General features: G+C 61.9%; 1 protein-coding gene across 2 annotated transcripts; it reads right to left on the bottom strand.

Moving 5' to 3' along the window:
- Positions 1–5: 5 nt before the first annotated feature.
- On the bottom strand, positions 6–12,603 carry LOC118732017 (ATPase family AAA domain-containing protein 3). 2 transcript variants are annotated; one of them, XM_036460988.2, is made up of 16 exons: positions 12,309–12,602; positions 9,408–9,484; positions 9,051–9,152; positions 8,720–8,779; positions 7,831–7,900; positions 7,402–7,567; positions 7,214–7,283; positions 6,957–7,112; positions 6,341–6,397; positions 6,070–6,195; positions 5,763–5,887; positions 5,374–5,425; positions 4,764–4,834; positions 3,777–3,944; positions 2,079–2,187; positions 6–686 (listed from the first exon to the last, which is right to left on the bottom strand). In XM_036460988.2, the coding sequence occupies exons 1-16, from the start codon at positions 12,508–12,510 to the stop codon at positions 522–524; spliced, it is 1,776 nt and encodes a 591-aa protein (XP_036316881.1). In that variant the 5' UTR covers positions 12,511–12,602; the 3' UTR covers positions 6–521. The 2 variants fall into 2 exon arrangements, 1 of the variants encoding a protein (XP_036316881.1); XR_006739555.1 differs by having other exon boundaries at positions 552–686; positions 3,830–3,944; positions 12,309–12,603.
- Between the last annotated feature and the right edge of the window lie 5,430 nt (positions 12,604–18,033).

The following is an 18,033-nucleotide window of genomic DNA, read 5'->3' as shown; positions in this document are numbered from 1 at the left end:
TGAGGTATGGCATCAGTTTTTATTAGATTCTGGACAAAAACACCAGCTCCAGAGGTAGAGCTGCAGGTCATGGGGCCGCGCCCAGCGGGCCGGGGTCTCCGGTCTCAGGTGCAGCCCCACGGGGTACCCAAGGCACAAGCTGTGCGGTCAGAGCCGGGCAGGCACCCTGGGGTCTGCTCCGCTCAGCTCTCCCCGGCTTCTGGTCTGGGTGGGACCGGGCAAGGCCAGGCTCCGCCCACTGCAGGTCACAGCCGCGGCAGCCCCTGCCCTGGGCCTGGAGGGAGACCCCTCTCCCAGGGTGTCCTCGGCGTGGCCCCAGCGGATGCTCTCCAGCCAGGTCCACAGCTGGAGGGCAGGTTCCCATCAGACACGGGAGCGCTGTCCCAGAACACTGCCTGGCCGGACAGAGGACGACGGAACCTGCGAGGCCGCGGTGGCCGTGCGGCGCCCACGGCCTCGGGAAACGGCGCCTCATGCTGCCTCTCGGTGCCGCCCGGCCGGGGCCCCGGGTCCAGGCCAGCTCACTCCGTCTGTGCGCTGGGGAGCGGGGGCTGGCCGCCCTCGGGCCTGGCGCGCTCAGCCTTCAGCCACTGCATCTTCTGCCGGTGCTGCTGGATGGCGTCCTGCACCCTGGCGTCCATCATGGCCTCGGTGAGGACCCCATCCTCGGAGGCGTACGCCATGGCCTGGCAGGAGGGAGAGCATGAGGCGGGGCAGGGGCAGGGGCTGGAGCGGCCCGCACGGGGGCACGGTGTCCCAGCCTCCGGCTCGGAGGCCCCAGTGACAGCCCGGCCAGCCCCCCTTCATGCTGTCCCCCAACCACGAGCCTGTTTCTGGGAAATGTCCTCCCTCAAGGTGGGGCAGGCGGGAGCCCAGTTTGCCAGAGGATGGCTGGCCAACACCCTCCCTGGGCAGCACACACCCTCCTACCGCTGATGGCACACACCGTGCCTTCAGGACACACGTGTGCCCACTCACGCCTGCTCACAGGCCATCTGCAGCCCAGATTGGGTGCCATCCCTGCACCACGCCGGCCCCGGGCCTGTCTCACCCACGAGCTGCTCAGTGACTTTCTAGAGTCAGAGAGCCCCAGGGAGGCTGGGAAGCCGCCCACCCCTCAGAGCTGAGGCCGTGCTGACAGCAGAGCTGCCCTCTGCCAGGGCACAGACCACAGAACCCACCGGCCGTTCGGGGACAACGGCAGTCACCTCGGAGGGGCGGCCGGAGCCCCAGCACTTCGAGGGGGTGCGTGGCCCCGCCCGGCCCAACCGCCCCTCAACACTGAGCAACGTGGTGCACGGGGCCTGCCCTCCTAGGACCCCCACCATCTACTAAAACGTCCTTCCAGAATCCAGGCCACCGCCGGCTGGCTGCTCTGCTCCCAGTGCCCAGGGCCCCAGCCCCAAACTGGGGCAGGCACCTGGTGGGTCCCCAAAGTTTTGGTAATCAGGCCCAGGGTGGCCCACTCTTCCTGCCACACAGTCACCTTTAGGTGACCGTGGGCACCCCCCTTCAGATGACACAGGACCCCATCTGCTTCCTGTCACCGGCTGTTGCTCTGACCGAGCCTGCTGAGTGGTCAGCGATGGGTGTCCACCAAGCAGGGGCCCGAGCCCGTCCAGCTGCATCTCCTGGCTGCCGAGCAGCCTTGGCCCGTGTGGGGCACTGAGAGCACTTTGCTCACCTGGCTGAGCCGGCCTGGGCTGCCTGCCGCCCCCGGGGGAGCACCTCACTGCACCCCGAGCTAAGACTGTCCACCACCGGCACGGGCCTGGGTCCCGCTGAGCTCGGCACAGCGCGGAGCCCTCTGCCCACGGGCACTGGCTGGCAATCAGGACTGTGTTACAGCGGCATCACCCAGCCCGCTCTGATGCAGACCCTGCATCTCTGAGCCGCACTCCAAACTGAAGAGGATGTGTGCTTAGTGATAAAATACTCACCAGCATTTCTGAATTGCTGGCGGTCAGGCTGTCAGACACAAGAGCTGGGCAGCCAAGGAGCAGATGCCTCCAGGATGGGGCACCCGGGAGCGGCTGGGGGACGCCTCAGAAGAGAGAGGGTGGCGTGTGCCCACTCACCTGCCAGGCCACGGCCAGCTGGGAGATCTCCCGGCCCGACATGCCCTCTGTCAGGCGTGCGATCTCGGAGCACTTCTTCCCGTAGTCAAACTGGGCCAGCTTCAGGCGCCTGGGAGGAGGGTTCCCACATGACCCGGGGCCCCGGGCTCCAGCAGGCACAGAGGCCTGTGAGGGCCCCACGACCCCCCGAGGGTGGGAGGGAGGGACTCCGGGGCAGGCGGATGTGCAGGGAACCCCAGGCTGGCACAGCTGGCCTCCTGCCCAGGGGACACTTCCTGTCCTCCTGGGGTAAGGACAGTGGGGCGTGCTTGCTGCAGGGCAGTGGCTGTGCTGAGAAGCGAGAGGGGCCACACCGTGCGCTGGGCCAGGGGCCATGTCCTTCCTCCTCTGCAGCCCTGCCCAGCCCTGCCCAGCCCCAGGCTGCAGAGCACCTGAGGCTGTGTCAGGGACGAGCTGGGGACCAGCGGGGCAGCAGGAAGTCACCGGGAGGGAGCAATGCCGAGCCTCCCAGGCGGGGCTGGCTGAAGGGCCGGGAGACCCTCAGACACTCGTGCCGAGGCCTCAGAAACCCACCGCCGTGCGGCCGGATGCCGGGCAGAGGGAGGCGGCGGCCCAGGGGAGCCGGGGGCAGCCCGCCTGGAGCAGTGGCACTCTCCCTGCTGCCAGCACGGGGGATTCGGGTCAGGGCTGCCGAGACCCGTCCCCGGGAGACGGTTAAAATAGCCGCTCTGCTTATCTGGAGCACGGCAGGCACCGCGGCGAGGCGAGCGCAGCCTGGCGGTGTTGCAGGCGCCACCCCCACATGGGCTTTGCCGAGGGGGCCTGCTGAATGCTGGCAAAGGGCCCGGGCTCCTAGGAGTCGGGTGCAGTGGATGGAGGTCTCAGAGCAAAGCTCTAGGTCTGCAACAGCCCAGCACGGCCCTCACCCCCAGGCCTGACCTGGCCTGGATCTGCCTCCTCAAGGCACTTTGTGCGACAGACAAGGATGGGCTGTCAACTCCAAGACCAGCGGAGAGCTGGACGGGACCCGGGGGCCAAGCATGTGGACAAGGAGTGACAGATAGAAGGGAGGGGGCAGGTGGATAAGAGGAGCAGGTGGACGGGAGGGGGCAGGTGGACGGGAAGGAGCAGGTGGACAGGGGGGTGCAGGTGGACAGGAGGGGGCAGGCAGATGGAATGGAACAGGTTGACAGGAGAAGATAGGTGGGCAGGTGGACAAGGGGGCAGGTGGACGGGGGGACAGGTGGATGGGGGGTGCAGGTGGACAGGAGGGGGCAGATGGATGGAATGGAGCAGGTAGACAGGAGAGGACAGGTGGACAGGAGAGGGCAGGTAGACAGGATGGAGTAGGCAGGTGGGAGGGGGCAGGTGGATGGAATGGAGCAGGTGGATGGGAGGGGGCAGGCGGGCGAGTGGGAGGGGGCAGTTGGTTGAGAAGGGGCAGGTGGACAGGAGGGGGAAGGTGAATGGGATGGAGCAGGTGGGAGGGGGCAGGTGGACAGGATGAGCAGGTAAGAGGCGGCAAGCGGACAGGAGGGGGCAGGTGGACGGGAGGGGCAGGGCCTCCTGCATGTGACCCGCCCTGACCCCTCATGAAGGCACATGGTGGGGGTCAGGGTAGTGTGAGCCGGGAGCTGGGGCGAAGGCCTGCTGGAGGACCCAGCGAGGGCAGGAGCGCGGCGGCTCCAGGACACTTACTGCTTTCCTTCTGTGGCCGGTTTAAGAACAAACTTGTCAAAATACATCCTCACCAGGCGCTCCCGCTCCTCCTGCCGCGGCAGCTCGAAGTTGACCATCTCGTCGATGCGGTCGTTGATGGCCCAGTCGAACTGCTCGGGCTGGTTGCTGGCCAGGACCAGCATGAACCTGCAGGACAGGAGCAGGAACTGAGGCTCCAGGGCCGAGTGCTCGCTGCTGGGCGCAGGCTAGCCCTCCGGGTGGTTTCCTAGCAGATTCCACCTCGATCTACCCATTGCTCCCTACCCACCGGCCCCTCCCATCCACCGCCCCTCCTAGCAGGGCTGGGCCGGGCGTTTTAAGGCCCAGCACTGGCCCCTGTGGTCCACCCTCCCTCTGACAGATCTGCTCCTGCCCCATCTCATGCATCTGGCCGATGACCCAATGGGGAGACCGGATAAGCCTAGCTGTGCAGAAGGGACAGACCTCCACCCTCCAGCCAGGAAGCGTGGGCTCAGGCCAGGGCTTAGCTGAGCTGAGGCTGGCTCACAGCAGTAGCCGCCTCTCAAGGTCGTAGCTGAGGCCTGGGGGACATGCCTACCAGCAGAGCTGGGCACCCCATGACCAGTTGTGGGGAAAGCCGGGGGAACATGCCCACCTCCAGGGCTGGGCACCCCTGTGACCAGTTGTGGGGGGAGCTGGAGGGCCTCGCCAATGCAGAAGAGCGTGACTAGGGAACTGAGAAGGGGCCAGCCCACTCTCGGGGCATCTGTGCCCCAGGGGACCCAGCTGTGGGGCCGCTGCCTGGACACACTGCACAACCATGGACATGGGACGTCCCAGAGCGGGGCACGGTGGGCACCGCGGGCACTGGGTCAGCAGCGTGCCCTCCCCCAGCCCGCCCCGCAGCAGGACGGACAGGCAGTGCCCGGCCCCCCACCAGGCGGCGCGAAGGACCAGGGGCTGGCGCGGTGAGCGCTCTGCACGGAGCCGAGCTGCGGGCCTCACTTGCTGCTGTGCTGGCCCGTGCGGTGCAGGAAGGCGTTCAGGGTCGCCCTGAGGTCCTCGCTGATCTTCTCCTGCAGAGAGAAGCCGTTCAGCACCAGGCAGCAGAGCAGGGGGCCCAGCTGCCCGCGGAGGCAGCGTGTCTGCTCCTCCCGTGGCGCCCATGAACCTGAATTTGATCAAGACTAAGAAATGGCCGAAACCGGTTTGGCTCAGCGGCAGAGCGTCGGTCAGCGGACTGAAAGGTCCCAGGTTTGATTCCGGTCAAGGCATGTATATTGGTTCCGGGCACATCCCCGGTGGGGGGTGTGCAAGAGGCAGCTGATCGATGTTTCTCTCTCACCGATGTTTCTAGCTCTCTATCTCTCTCCCTTCCTCTCTGTAAGAAAATCAATAAAATATATTTAAAAAAAAGAAGACGACTAAGAAATGCCACAATGCTTCTACTTCTCCAACAAAACCTCGCAAAGCAGCTCAGCGGCGGAGCAGGCCTGGCCGCCCTCGGGCACAACCCTCCCCAAAAGCACAGCTGCAGCCGGACGCCTAGACTGGCCTACGCCACTGAACACACCACCCAGGCCCACCGCCTGACAGAAGCTTCCAGAACACTCACAGTGGCTCGCTTCCTGAGGAAGGCATCCGCTTCGTCCACAAACAGGAGGAGGCTGTGTGGGGAGGGGCTGCCTGAGGAAGGGGCCTCCCATGGCGTGGCCCCTGGGACGGCAGGAGCTCAGGAGCCCCCACCCCACACGCCCTCAGCAGCTCTGGGACCCAGACCTCGATCCGGGGTGGGGCGTGCCAGGTGACACCGCCAGAGACAGCGGCCAGAACCGGCCTAAACCAACACCCACCGGCACCACGTGGCTCATGTCCCGCCGCACGGGGCTGCCGGGCACCGGGGCACCAGGACCGGCTGCGGGGAGTCCCTGACCCCTTCCTTCCCGACAGCCAGGGCCATGGGAGCCAGGTGGGAGCGCACAGGGCCACCGAGGGGCCGCTCACCCTCGCCGGCTGGTGCTGGCCCAGTCGAAGACCTTGTGCACCGCGGTCACGCCGTCGCGCCCCATGGGGGCCACGTCCCCGCCCGTCATGATGGCGTAGTCCATGCCTGAGTGCAGCGCCAATTTCTGGGAGACGGAGACAGAGGCAGAGGGTGGGGTGTGGAGGGGGGAAGAGGGGAAAGGGGGGGAGATAGGCGGTGCTAATGGGCTGGGCAAGCAGTCTGTCCTCCCCGCAGAGTAGACCATCCAGGGCCCTGCCCATGACACCGGGCCCCAGGCGGGCGCCTAGTGAGGGCACGGCGCCTCACCTTGGCGAACAGCGTCTTGCCCGTCCCGGGCGGCCCGTACATCAGCACGTTCCTGTACAGGCTGTGGTTCTTCCTGGTGTTCCGCGTCGCTATGGCGATGTCCCGCACCCGGGCCTCCAGGCTGGGCTACCAGGGGACGACAGCTGTCAGACGGACGCCCTCTGCCCCGTCTGTCCCTCCCGGGCGCCCGGGCAGCACAGAGGCGCGTCTCCCAGGCAGGGCGCCAGGCAGTGCCCCCCGCCCGCCCCACCCTGCCCGCCCAGCCACTCACACTGAGGACCACGCCCTCCAGCGCGTCCTGAGGCTTGCTGAGCAGCCGCCTGCTGACCTGCGGGGGAGTGGGGCCAGGGTTGGGGCAGTGCTGCGTGCAGCCACCAAGCAGAGCCACGGAGCGGCCCTCCGGCCCACGCTCAGGACACGGCTGGCGCTTCCGGAGGCTGGCCGACCAGCCATCTGTGCTGCTGGGCGACAGGCAGGTGGCTGCTGACCTCGCCTTTTCTCCGTCACCCACATGGCGACTGATACAGAGGTCCCAGCCCAGGGGAGAACAGGCCTCGGATCCACGCCGGGCGCGAAGCACGCTTCGGGGGTGGAAGGCAGCGACACCATGACTTCCGGTGACTCCTCTTACAGGAAAAGGGCACGGGGAGCCCCACTGCGACTCCAGGCGACAGAGCGGACTGGATGAGGCTCCCCCCTCCCCAAGAGCCCCCGTCCCCCGTGCTGGTGCGCACGGGCCTCAGGGACGCATCGAGGACAAACCAGAGCAAATCCAGCGTGCAGGCGGGGCAAGGGCGTGCGTGGGGAAACGGAGGGAGGAGCACACAGGTGTTTGGCTGTCGCCCCAGGAGTGGGCAGGACACAGCGCCGGGAGGACTGGTCCTTACCTGCAGGGGGTGCTGCAGCGCCTCCAGCAGTGAGATGCGGGAGGTCTCCCGCACCAGGGACGGCTTCCCCAGCCGCGCCTCGATGTACCGCCCGGCCACCAGCGTGGCGTTCTTGGCAGAGTAGATGCCGACGGCCAGCAGCGTCAGCCCGGCCACCTGCACAGGGGAGGGCGGAGGTGAGTGAGGCCCACCCGCTGCCACCACGCCCTCGCCCCCTCGCCACCGTGCCAGCAGCTGGGTGGGGGGGCGGTGCTTACCGTGGCCGTCACCTTGTCCCAGTCGGTCACAAAGCCCCGGAACCCTTCGCCAAACAGGGTGCCCGCCGTCCTGTCGGGGAGGCAGTGTGAGCAGAGGGAGCAGGCCTGGGCGTGTGGCCAGAGAGGGCCAGGCCGGCGGGCATCTCCCGTCGGTGTTGAGCCCGGGCTCCGGGCCCAGGCGGCCTCACCTGATGGACTCCAGGATGGTCTGGCGGCGCTCGGCGGCCCGCAGGCGGATCTGCTCCCGGATGATGTCGGCGTTCTCCCGCTCGGCCTTGGCCCGGGCCCGCGCCTCGGCCTCCACCCGCAGCATCTCGTTCTTGTGCCGCAGCTCCATCTCCCGCTCCACGGTGGCTGCGGGGGCAGGGAGCGCCCTCAGCCCTAGGCCGGTGCCTGGGGTCCCTGCCCCTCCAGCAGGCGGGGCCTCGACAGAGGAGCCCGGGATTCAGACCCGAGGCCCAGGCACGGCTCACGGAGGTAACTCTGGACGCCCAGCCGCCGGCTTCCGCTTTAGAGCCGGCTCAGAGGCAGGGACCCAGCGCGACCTCAGGAAGCCGAGCGGGGGCTCCGAGTGCCTAGAGCAGCGCCGCCCCACCGCCTGGGAGCCCACCCTCTACCTCGCCTCATGGCCTCCTGCTTCTGCACCGACTCCTCCTGCTTCCGCAGGTTCTCCTCGTTGAGAAGTTGCTGAGAAGAAGCCACAAGGAAATGGAAAAGCTTTCAACGTTAGGACACACACGCTCCTAGGGGCTGACCTCGAGGAGACGGCCGGTCGCCCTGGCCCTCTCTGGCCAAGAGCACAGGGTGGTCCCTCCTGCTCACACCAGACCACAGCCCAGCAGGCCGGCCTCAACGTGGCTGGGACCCACACGCTCCCAGGGGCCAGGGCCAGGAGCTCCCAACCCTGGCGCACCTCGGCCACGGGGTCACGGGTGCCCATAAAACACTCTGGTTTTCGCTTGTTAAATTTAAAGGCTATCGCCCAGCCAGCATGGCTCAGTGGCTGAGCATCAACCTAGGAACCAGGAGATTCACGGTTCGATTCCCGGTCGGGGCACAGGCCCGGTGGGTTGCAGGCTTGGAGGCAGCTAATCAACAATTCTCATTGTTGATGTTTCTCTCTCACACCCGCTGAAATCGACGAGATATATATATACACATTTTAATTTGAAGCTACAAAGCTCACAAGAGGCACAAACGTTTGAAATCTGCCCCCGTGAACCCATCACATCAGCCAGGTTCCCAGTCACCTGCCACCTGGTTGAACCCTAAGAACAGCTGGAGCCTGCCTCTGTGTGGAGGCCACAGAACACGCGTGGAGGCTGTGCGTGGAACACGCGTGGAGCCGTGGAGCACAGTGTGGCAGGAGCCCTGGGGCAGGGGAGGGCCCGTGCGGGCGTCTAACTGCAGCTCCCCCAGGACCAGCACAACCCTCACGTCCACAGCCCTGGCGCGGCCCTCCGGCTGCAGGCCGAGGCTCTCCCGCCCGCAGGCACGCCCACTCACCTGCTGCCTCAGCTGGTCGTCATAGCGCTGCCGGGCCAGCTTGTCCTGGTACTGGGCCCTCTGTGGGGGAGAGAGCAGCGTGAACACAGCATGAACACCGACCCGCAACCCACACGGGGCCCAGACCCGACCGGGCACTGGAGCCCAACAGCCAGGACCCGCGGTGCTGTCAGCAAGGGCGCGCGCGCACGCACACGCACGCACACGCTCAGCACGCAGGGACCGCGGGCCTTGGGGTGTGCGAGGCCACCCCAGTCCTCGTGGTGGGACCACGGCGCCCGCAGCCTCTCCTGGTCCCCGGCCTCGGTGCCCAGGGGCCCGCGGCCCTTACGGCCTGATGCTGCCGCGTCTCCTCACTCAGCGTCTTCCGGCGCTCCTCGGCCTGCACGCGGATCTGCTCACTCTTCAGCTGCTCCACCGCGGCCTCGTACTCCTGCGGACACACGGCGCTGAGGCCCAGGCCCGAGGCCTCCTCTCCGGGCTGGCAGCGCGGGCCCCACTCCCGACAGCCCCTCCCGCACCCCGAACACTCAGAGCTCCGAGTGGACAGGTTGGGGTACAGGTTCTACTGGGGAGCTCACCCCATGACCGTCTCTCCGTGTCCCCCCCTAACCCAGGTGGAAGCACCCCCTCTCCTGGGCACGTCCTCTCAACTCAACCACGGGCCGGCAGCACCAGCCCCACTCACTTTGAGCTTGGACTGCTGCTCCAGCTGCAGCGTCTGCTCCTGCATCTGCGCCAGGCTCAGCGCCTCCTTGGCGTGCCCTGTGGAGGAGCGGGAGCCGCCTCAGGATCCGTGGGTGCCAGGGAGACTGTGCTGCCGAGAGGCTGTCAGGGAGCCACAGCTCACCCAACCTCAACGCACACCTGCCCAAGCTCACCTGGCAGTGATGTCACCTACACCTGTCTACCCCCACCTCCGTGCGAGGACTTGTCCCCTGGGGCCGTCGCATTCCGGAGGGTTCCATCAGAGAGGCGGACCATCGCCCCCTGAGGCCAACACACAGTCCTTCCCCAATGAAACCAAAAGCAAGCCCACAGCCAAGGTCCTCTGTTCCCCCCAGGCCACCCATTTCCCTTAAGCCTCTGACAGGAGAGGACCTGCTATCAAGCACATGCAGGCAAGAAGGTGGATGAGGATTAGATGAGAAATGAGCCGGGAGCCCCGAGGCGGCTCTTCGGAGCTGGCATAGAGCACAGGGGCCAGGACTGACCCACCTTGCTCAGGTGAAGGTCACACCTGCCTATGTCTGTGTCTGGAAATGAAGCCGCCGCCTGCTCCTCTGGGTGTGGCCGGCCCCTGGGACCCGCGGTCGGGCGTGGAGTGTCAGAGCCGGGGAAGGGCCTCCTGGAACCCCACTGCCAGGACCCCGAGAGGCAGCATGAGGGCACGAGGTCCCAGCCCACCGCACGGGGGAGCGGGGGAGCCACAAAGCCAGAGGCTGACAACCACGGAAGCCCGTTAACGAGCGACTGACCGAGGAGCCGAGAGCACAAGACAGAAGGTGGATGTCAGGCCCACCACCGGGCCCGAACCCCAGCCACCCGGCTTGCTCATGTGACCTCTGGCAGGCCAGGCTAAGCTCTGAGCACCTCACCGGACACGAGCACAGAGTCAGCCCCGGCCCTTGGAGGAAACGAGAAACAGGTGAAGGGCTCTGCACAGGCCTGGCACCCAGCGGCCCGCTGACCAGGCTGCGGTTTCCTCAGCTAAATGTGCTGCTCTGGCCGCCGAGGCGGAGGCTGGGGCACAGGGCGCACAGGGGCCTGAAGGACAGGCGGGCAGCCTGGCTGTGAGGGGCACTGAGGAGGCTCCAGTGGCTGCGGGAGGGGCTGAAGGCGGGTAGTGCGGGCACGGGGCCTGAGTGAGAACCAGGTGTCTGGAGGACGGGCTGCAGAGGGGACCTGGGAGACGGGCATGGGGCACAGGGAAGAAGGCCTAAGGGACAGGAAGGAGCACTGCCAGGGTGAATCCTCCTACCGGGCTGCAGAGAGGCCAGAAAGGACGGCAGGAGCCAAAGGGGGCAGATCCCCCATTGGGGACAGTCGCTGGATGGGGAGACTAACGGGGCACAGCAGCGCCCCATGGTGGCCCGAGGACGGCAGAACATGCACGTGGAGGGGGGTCAGCGGTGGGAGAACAGACAGGCCCGGGGGACCCAGGGGGGAGCAGCTCAGAGGCGGGAGCAGGCAGGAGCAAGGCCCTCCCGCTGGCCCCTCACATGGTCCACGTCACTGCGTGGTGTGGGGGAGCAGCGGTCAGGGTTCAGCTCTGAAAGCGGGAGATGTTGACGTCCGGGGCGTGGTAAGTGGGTGCAATCCCCCTGGAGGTGGGGCAGAAAGGCATACCCCACCGAAGCCGTTCACAGGAGGCAGGTCACTGGACAGAAGGCTGTGGTCACCCCAGATGTGCCAAGGCCAGTTTCCCAGCCCCACCGATGACTGAGCTTCCTGAGAAAGCGTGTCCCAGGCATGGCCGGCTGTCCTGGTCACAATGTGCCTCTGATTGGAGAGCCAGGCAAGGCCCCAGGCCTTCGCCCAGGAGGTGTGCGGGGCCCCCGGGGAAGGGCAGGGCTGAGCCAGGAAGCGCCCGGGAGGTCCCGCTTCACCTGTTCATGAGGCCTCTCTACGGGTCTCCTCTGAGAAAGGGGCACCTCTGCTCACACAAACGTTGGAGAGCCGTTATGTTCTTTCAATCAGCGTTTATTCAGCGTATTCGACATCCCAGGCTCTTAAACACTCACACTACACGTTGCCACACACGGTCTGAGTCGCAGAACAAAGGGAAGTTGGGGGAGACTGGTGCTCTGGTGCCTGGAGGGCCCTGGTCAGCAGGTCACCAGGCTGGGCCCAGGCTGTCTGACCTGCTGCGTTACAGACCTGGCCTCCCTGACAGCTAACGGATCCCATAACCTGCTATGTCTTCCTTAGCCTTGTGGCTCAGTGGTTGAGCGTGGACCTAGGAACTGGGAGGTCACAGTTCGATTCCCCGTCAGGGCACATGCCCGTTGTGGGCTCCATCCCCAGGAGGGGACGGGCAGGAGGCAGCCGATCCATGATTCTCTCTCATCAGTGATGTTTCTGTCTCTCTCCCTCTCCCTTCCCCTCTGAAATCAACAAAAATACTTTTGAAATAAAATAAAATAAAATAAAACAAACCAATGACCCTCCGCCATGCTTCTCCGCTAGCAACCGCCACAGGAGGACCCCGATCTGACCGCGCCTCGCCGCCCCACGTGGAGGCAGCGAGAAGGGGAAGGAGCGCCGCGCAGGGCGGGGACTGGACGCCAGGCCGGGCCGGGACCCGCCCCCTGGAACCTGGGACCTCGGGGCGTCCGCTCGGCGCCGGTCTCCTCGCCTGAAGGGCACGTGGCAGCTGGGACGGTGCCGAGGGCGACGGGAGCCCGCGCCGCCCTGCACGGGGGGAGCTCGGGCGGATTCGCCCCTGGAGGCCGGCGTCCTGCCCGCCGGACCAGCAGGGCGCCCGCAGCCACGTGCACCGACGGCTGAGGGGCGAGGCCCCCGGCGGACCGGCTCTCCGCGGAGAAGCCCGCCCGGCCCACCGGCCCGCCCGCCCCGCCGCACTCACGCGAGTGCTCCAGCTCCCGCGCCGCCTTGGCCGCGCGCTCCAGGCCCGTCGGGTCGAAGTTGCTCCATTTGTCCTTGGGCGCCGGCCGGTCCCCCGCGCCGCGGTCCCCGCCTCCCTCGGCCCCGGGCTGCGCGGGCGGCAGGGGCAGCGGCGGCCCCTCGCCCTCGCCCCTGGGGCCTTTGATGCCGAAGAGCCAGGACATGGCCCGCGAGCGCCGCCGCCGCCGCCGGGACCTGGACACGCGCGCGCGCGGCTCCAAGTGGCTTCCACGCGCCAGAGCCACTGCGCAGGCGCGGCGCACGCCTCCTCCTCCCCGAGCGACGGGGGCGCGTAAGGACCAGGGCCGCACGGCCCTTGGATTGGCCGTGGCGGCCGTGACGTCATCGGCGCTGGCTATGCGATTGCCTGAGCTGGCTCCGGGGCGGGGCGACTGAGGGCGGGAGGCGGGGCCTGGCTACGGTGTCTGGTCAGGGACATAACTCAATGGGCTGGGAAAACGCGTACAGCTGAGTGAAAAGGCGTCTGTGCTGTTAGCAACGGCGTGTCCCGTTGCTATGGGCTCCTGGAGGGTTCCTCGCTAGGCGGCAGGCGGAGAGGCAGGTGGGGAGGGAGCGGTGGTGAACCTTTTTAAAAATATATATATATATTTTTTACCGAAACCGGTTTGGCTCAGTGGATAGAGCGTCGGTCTGCGGACTCAAGGGTCCCGGGTTCGATTCCCGTCAAAGGCATGTACCTTGGTTGCGGGCACATCCCCAGTGGGGGGTGTGCAGGAGGCAGCTGGTCAATGTATCTCTCTCATCGATGTTTCTCTATAGATAGCTCTCTATCCCTCTCCCTTCCTCTCTGTAAAAAATCAATAAAATATATATTTTTAAAATATATATATATACACATATATTTTTATTATTATTATTTATTTCAGGGAAAGAGAGAGAGAAATATCAGTGATGAGAAAGATCACTGGTTGGCTGCCCCCTGCACGCTGGAATGGAACCCACAACCCCTTCTGTCCGCAGACGCTCTCCGCTGAGCCAAACGGGATAGGGCGGCTGTGGATCTTGATGTGCACCGGACTGGGACGGAGAGGCTGCGAGAGGAAGCCTGTGGAGCCCAGCGGGCTGGCTCTCGGTTAAGCACGCCCCCCCCCCCCCGCCCCGCTCGGAGGTAGGGCAGGTGCCCAGTTTCGGCCTCTGTCCACAGTGGGGGGCAAGCACGGGTGTTTCATTCTCTCCTGTTTCTGTCTCTCTATTCCTCTCCTTTCCTCTCTCTAAAATCAATAAAACATATTTTTAAAATGAGGCAGAGAGCCGAGACCGGTTTGGCTCAATGGATAGAGCGTAGGCTTGGGGACTGAAGGGTCCCGGGTTCGATTCCGGTCAAGGGCATGTACCTTGGTTGCGGGCATATCCCCAGTGGGGGGTGTGCAAGAGGCAGCTGATCGATGACTCTCTCTCATCGATGTTTCTAACTCTCTGTCTCTCTCCCTTCCTCTCTGTACAAAATCAATAAAAATATATTAAAAAAAAAAAAAAAAAAAAAGAGGCAGAGATAGCTCAGTGGTTGAACATCAACCTAGGAATCAGGAGGTCCTGGTTCAGTTCCTGGTCAGGGCACTTGCGGGGTTTTCGGGCTTAATCCCCAGTGTGGGCCATGCAGGAGGCAGCCAGTTGATGATTCTCTCTCATCATTGATTTTCCTCTCCCTTACTCTCTGGGAAAAAAAAAGAAAAGAAAAAAAAATATATATATATATATGGTTTGGTTCAGTGGACAGAACGTCGGCCAGCGAACTGAAGGGTCCCAGGTTCAGTTTCGGTCAAGGGCATGTACTTTTATTTATTTATTTATTTATTTATTTATTTATTTTTAAATCTTTATTGTTCATATTATTACAGATGTTCCTCTTCCCCCCCCCTCCATTGCTCCCCTCCACCAGGTTCCCACCCCACCCTCTGAAGGGCATGTACTTTTATTGAAGGCACATCCCCAGTAGGGGGTGTGCAGGAAGCAGCTGATGGATGTTTCTAACTCAGTATCCCTCTCCCTTCCTCTCTGTAAAAAATCAATAGAAATATAAAAAAATAAAAATAATAAAGAGAGAGGCAGAGATTTGGACCCTGAGGGAGACCTCTGACCTGGGGGGAACCCCACTCAGGGTGCTGGGGGGAGGAGCCTGACACTGGAGGAAAAGGGGCCACTGCTAACCTGCTAGCTCAGGGCAGGCCTGCACGGAGGCCTTGCAAACTCAGAGACCTAAAGTAACCGGAAAGGGTGGCCTGAAATGACAACCTTTAAACTAAAAGCAGTTTATAGTGGGTAGTCATGTCCTCGGCCAGTATCCTCCTTAACAAAGACCAACTTCTATCTTTACTAAACCTATTGTCTTTTGCACTTAAGATGACATCCCCGTGGAATGTCACAGTGACTGGTCACTTCCCTTTTCCCATCCCTTGGGGCACAACAAATGGCAGACAGAGTGGAGATGACAAATTTCCTCCTTGTTATTGTTGTCCCTGTAATTGTTGATTGTTAACTATCCTGCACCCACGTGCATAAAAGAAGCATGTGTCTATCATCTTACTTTTAAATATATATATATTTATTGGTTTTTTTACAGAGAGGATGAGAGAGGAATAGAGAGTTAGAAACATCCACGAGAAAGAATCATCGATCAGCTGCCTCTTGCACACCCCCTACTAGGGATGTGCCCGCAACCAGGGTCCATGCCCTTGACTGGAATCGAACCTGGGACCCTTCAGTACAAAGGCCAAAGCTCTATTCACTGAGCCAAACCAATTTTGGCTCATTTTACTTTGTATCCAACCCCAGGAGTTTCCTTTCTCCCACCTCCCTAATCTATCATCAATGGATTTCACATAATTCACGAAATGTATTGTAATGTATAAAAATGGTAAAAACAAACAAACAAAACACACACACACAAAAAAAAAAAACAACAACTGCCATTCTCTGGAGCATTATCTTAATTTCTTTGAGATTCTGCTTCCTGACCATGGGTAGTTTGGCTCAAACAAACTCACAGAAATTCTTCGCAGGTTTGAACGTTTCTTATGTTGACATCTCCGAGGCCTGGCAGCCCCTCCCACGGCAGCAGGCACTGACCCAACAGCCTGTGGCCTCCTGGCCCTGGCACAGCACCAGCTGGGGCAGAGGGGATGGAGCCTGCAGTGGCGGGCAGGCCCTGGAGCATGCAGCTATGCCGAATGCACGGTCCCAGGCCCGCCTCCCTGGAGGAAGGGCCAGACTGCAGACAGGCCCTCCCATCCTCTCACTGTCTCAGGGAAGCAGTGACCCTTTGTGTCACTCTGAAGTGACTCACCAGGGAGCGGACAGAGCTCTCACACCGTATACGCAGCAAAGGCAGAGCAGCCCACAGAGGCCGCCCTCGCAGGAGGAGAGAGTCCCGCTTCCCGGCACAGGCTGGTGAGGGTTTCTCCTGGGGGAATTCCAAAGGCCATGTGCCCGCTTTATGGACAGCGGGGCAGGCAGGACCCTCCTGGGACCGAGGGAGAGGAGGGTGGACACAGGCCAGCGCTGCTCTGGGACCCACAGTGTCCAAAGTTAGCAAAGTTCGCCTGGGGGCCGAGGTCCACATTGCCCCTCTGTCCTTTCCGAATACAACTGGGTGAGTTCCCGGAATTACGTGAAGTCAGTTCCCCCACTGGACTGAAAACAACTGTAAGCCTGAATTAAAAAGGGGTGTGCGTGCGAGAGAGAGAGAGAGAGAGAGAGAGAGAGAGAGAGAGAGAGGAGGGGGGGGGGCACTGAAAACAACTGTAAGCCTGAATTAAAAAGGGGTGTGTGTGCGTGCGAGAGAGAGAGGAGAGAGAGTGAGAGAGAAAGAGAAGAGAGAGTGAGAGAGAGAAAAAGAGAGAGAGAGAGAGAGAGAGAGAGAGGGGGGGGGGGGCACTGAAAACAACTGTAAGCCTGAATTAAAAGGGGTGTGTGTGCGAGAGAGAGAGAGAGAGAGAGAGAGAGAGAGAGAGAGGGAGGGAGAGAGAGAGGGCAATTCAACAACAATCTGTGATCTCCCCTCTCCAACGGAGAAAAAGCCCAAATGAGTTTTCTAGCCAGATGCCCCCTGGTGGCCATCATCAAGGCTTCCATGGACCAGCCACAGAACACCTTCCCCGGCTGCCTGGCTGGGGAAGGAGGAAAGTGGGTAAAAGGCCCAAGCTCTTGCCCACACAGGCTGGGCCCCAGGCCCCGCTCCAGCTCCATTCACAGGCCTGCATTTGGCAAACTTGTGTATTTTTTTAATATATATTTTATTTTAATTTTTTTACAGAGAGGAAGGGAGAAGGATAGAGAGCTAGAAACATCAATGAGAGAGAAACATCGACCAGCTGCCTCCCGCACCCCCCACCCCCACTGGGGACGTGCCCACAACCAAGGCATATACCCTTGACCGGAATTGAACCTGGGACCCTCTAGTCCACAGGATGGTGCTCTGTCCACTGAGCCAAACCGGTCTCGGTAATTGCACATCTTTTAAAAAATGTTTTGTCTTGGCCAGTTTGGCCCAGTGGATAGAGTGTTGGCCTGCAGACTGAAAGGTCCTGGGTTCGATTCCAGCGTAGGGCACATTCCTGGGTTGTGGGGTTCGATCCCCAGTATGGGGCGTGCAGGAAGCAGCCAATCAACGATTCTCTCTCATCATGGATGTTTCTATCTCTCCCTTTCTCTCTGAAATCAATAAAAATACACATTTTAAAAAATGTGTTTTTATTGATTTTAGAAAGAAAGGAAGGGAGAGGGAGGGAGGGAGAGAGAGAGAGATAACAATCTGCTGCCTCCCGTTCTGGAATACGGGAGGCAGCAGATTGAGCTCTGACCTACAACAGAACTGGTAACCTTTTGGCGAACAACAGGATGCTCAACCCACTGAGCCACACCAGCCAGGGCCACACCTCATTTCATTGACACAGATGATGAGGAGCCCCATTTAATCCGCCTGCAGAGAGTGTGCAGGGGGAGCTAGATGAAGAATGCCAACGTTAAATCCAGTTTCATGCTCCTGGTGAAGGGCCACAGCCCCACATCAGTCCAGAGATGACTCCTCAGACGTGGATTTAGGAGGACGGACGTGTAAAACTCTACCTTAGATTTGCCCGGCCATGTGGCTCAGTGGTTGGGCACTGACCTGTGAGCCAGGATGTCCCAGTTTGATTCGCTGTCTGGACACATGCCTGGGTTATGGGCTTGATCCCCAGGAGGGGGCGTGCAGGAGGCAGCTGATCCATGATTCTCATCTTTGATGTCTCTCTCTTTCTCTTTCCCTCTCCCTTCTTCTCGGAAATCAATAAAACTATTCTTTTAAAAAGGAAATGAATAGATTTTATCTCGACATAAAGGATGGGATTTGGCACAGAGGGAGTTCTCATTGGGTTTGTCCATAAAGCAGTTATGAAGGCCAAGACTTGCCTGATTCTATTTATGCTTCTATTTACGGGAACATTAGAAGGAACTCCCAGGAGTCCCTGTGTTTGTTTTGTTTTAAAATATATTTTTATTGACTTCAGAGAGGAAGGGAGAGGAGAGGAAATAGAAACGTCAACGATGAGAGAGAACCGTTGATCGGCTGCCTCCCGCACGCCCCACACATGTGCCCTGACCGGGAATTGAACTGTGACCTCCTGATTCATAGATCGATGCCAACCACAGAGCCACACTGGGGAGGGCAGTGGCAGGCGTGCTAATGA

The sequence above is a fragment of the Pipistrellus kuhlii genome, unplaced genomic scaffold, assembly GCF_014108245.1.
Source record: "Pipistrellus kuhlii isolate mPipKuh1 unplaced genomic scaffold, mPipKuh1.p scaffold_m20_p_34, whole genome shotgun sequence".
Taxonomy (NCBI): Eukaryota; Metazoa; Chordata; class Mammalia; order Chiroptera; family Vespertilionidae; genus Pipistrellus; species Pipistrellus kuhlii.
Note: the sequence above shows the minus strand (reverse complement) of the source record. Positions and strands in the feature narration are given on the sequence as shown.

Excerpts from the sequence above, each read along its gene's own strand:
- LOC118732017 (XM_036460988.2), bottom strand. The coding sequence starts at position 12,510 with ATGTCCTGGCTCTTCGGCATCAAAGGCCCCAGGGGCGAGGGCGAGGGG. Across the intron at positions 9,153-9,407 it reads AGCAGCAGTCCAAGCTCAAA|GAGTACGAGGCCGCGGTGGA; the intron begins GTGAGTGGGGCT and ends GTGTGTCCGCAG. Across the intron at positions 7,568-7,830 it reads GCAGGAGGCCATGAGGCGAG|CCACCGTGGAGCGGGAGATG; the intron begins GTAGAGGGTGGG and ends CTGCCCCCGCAG.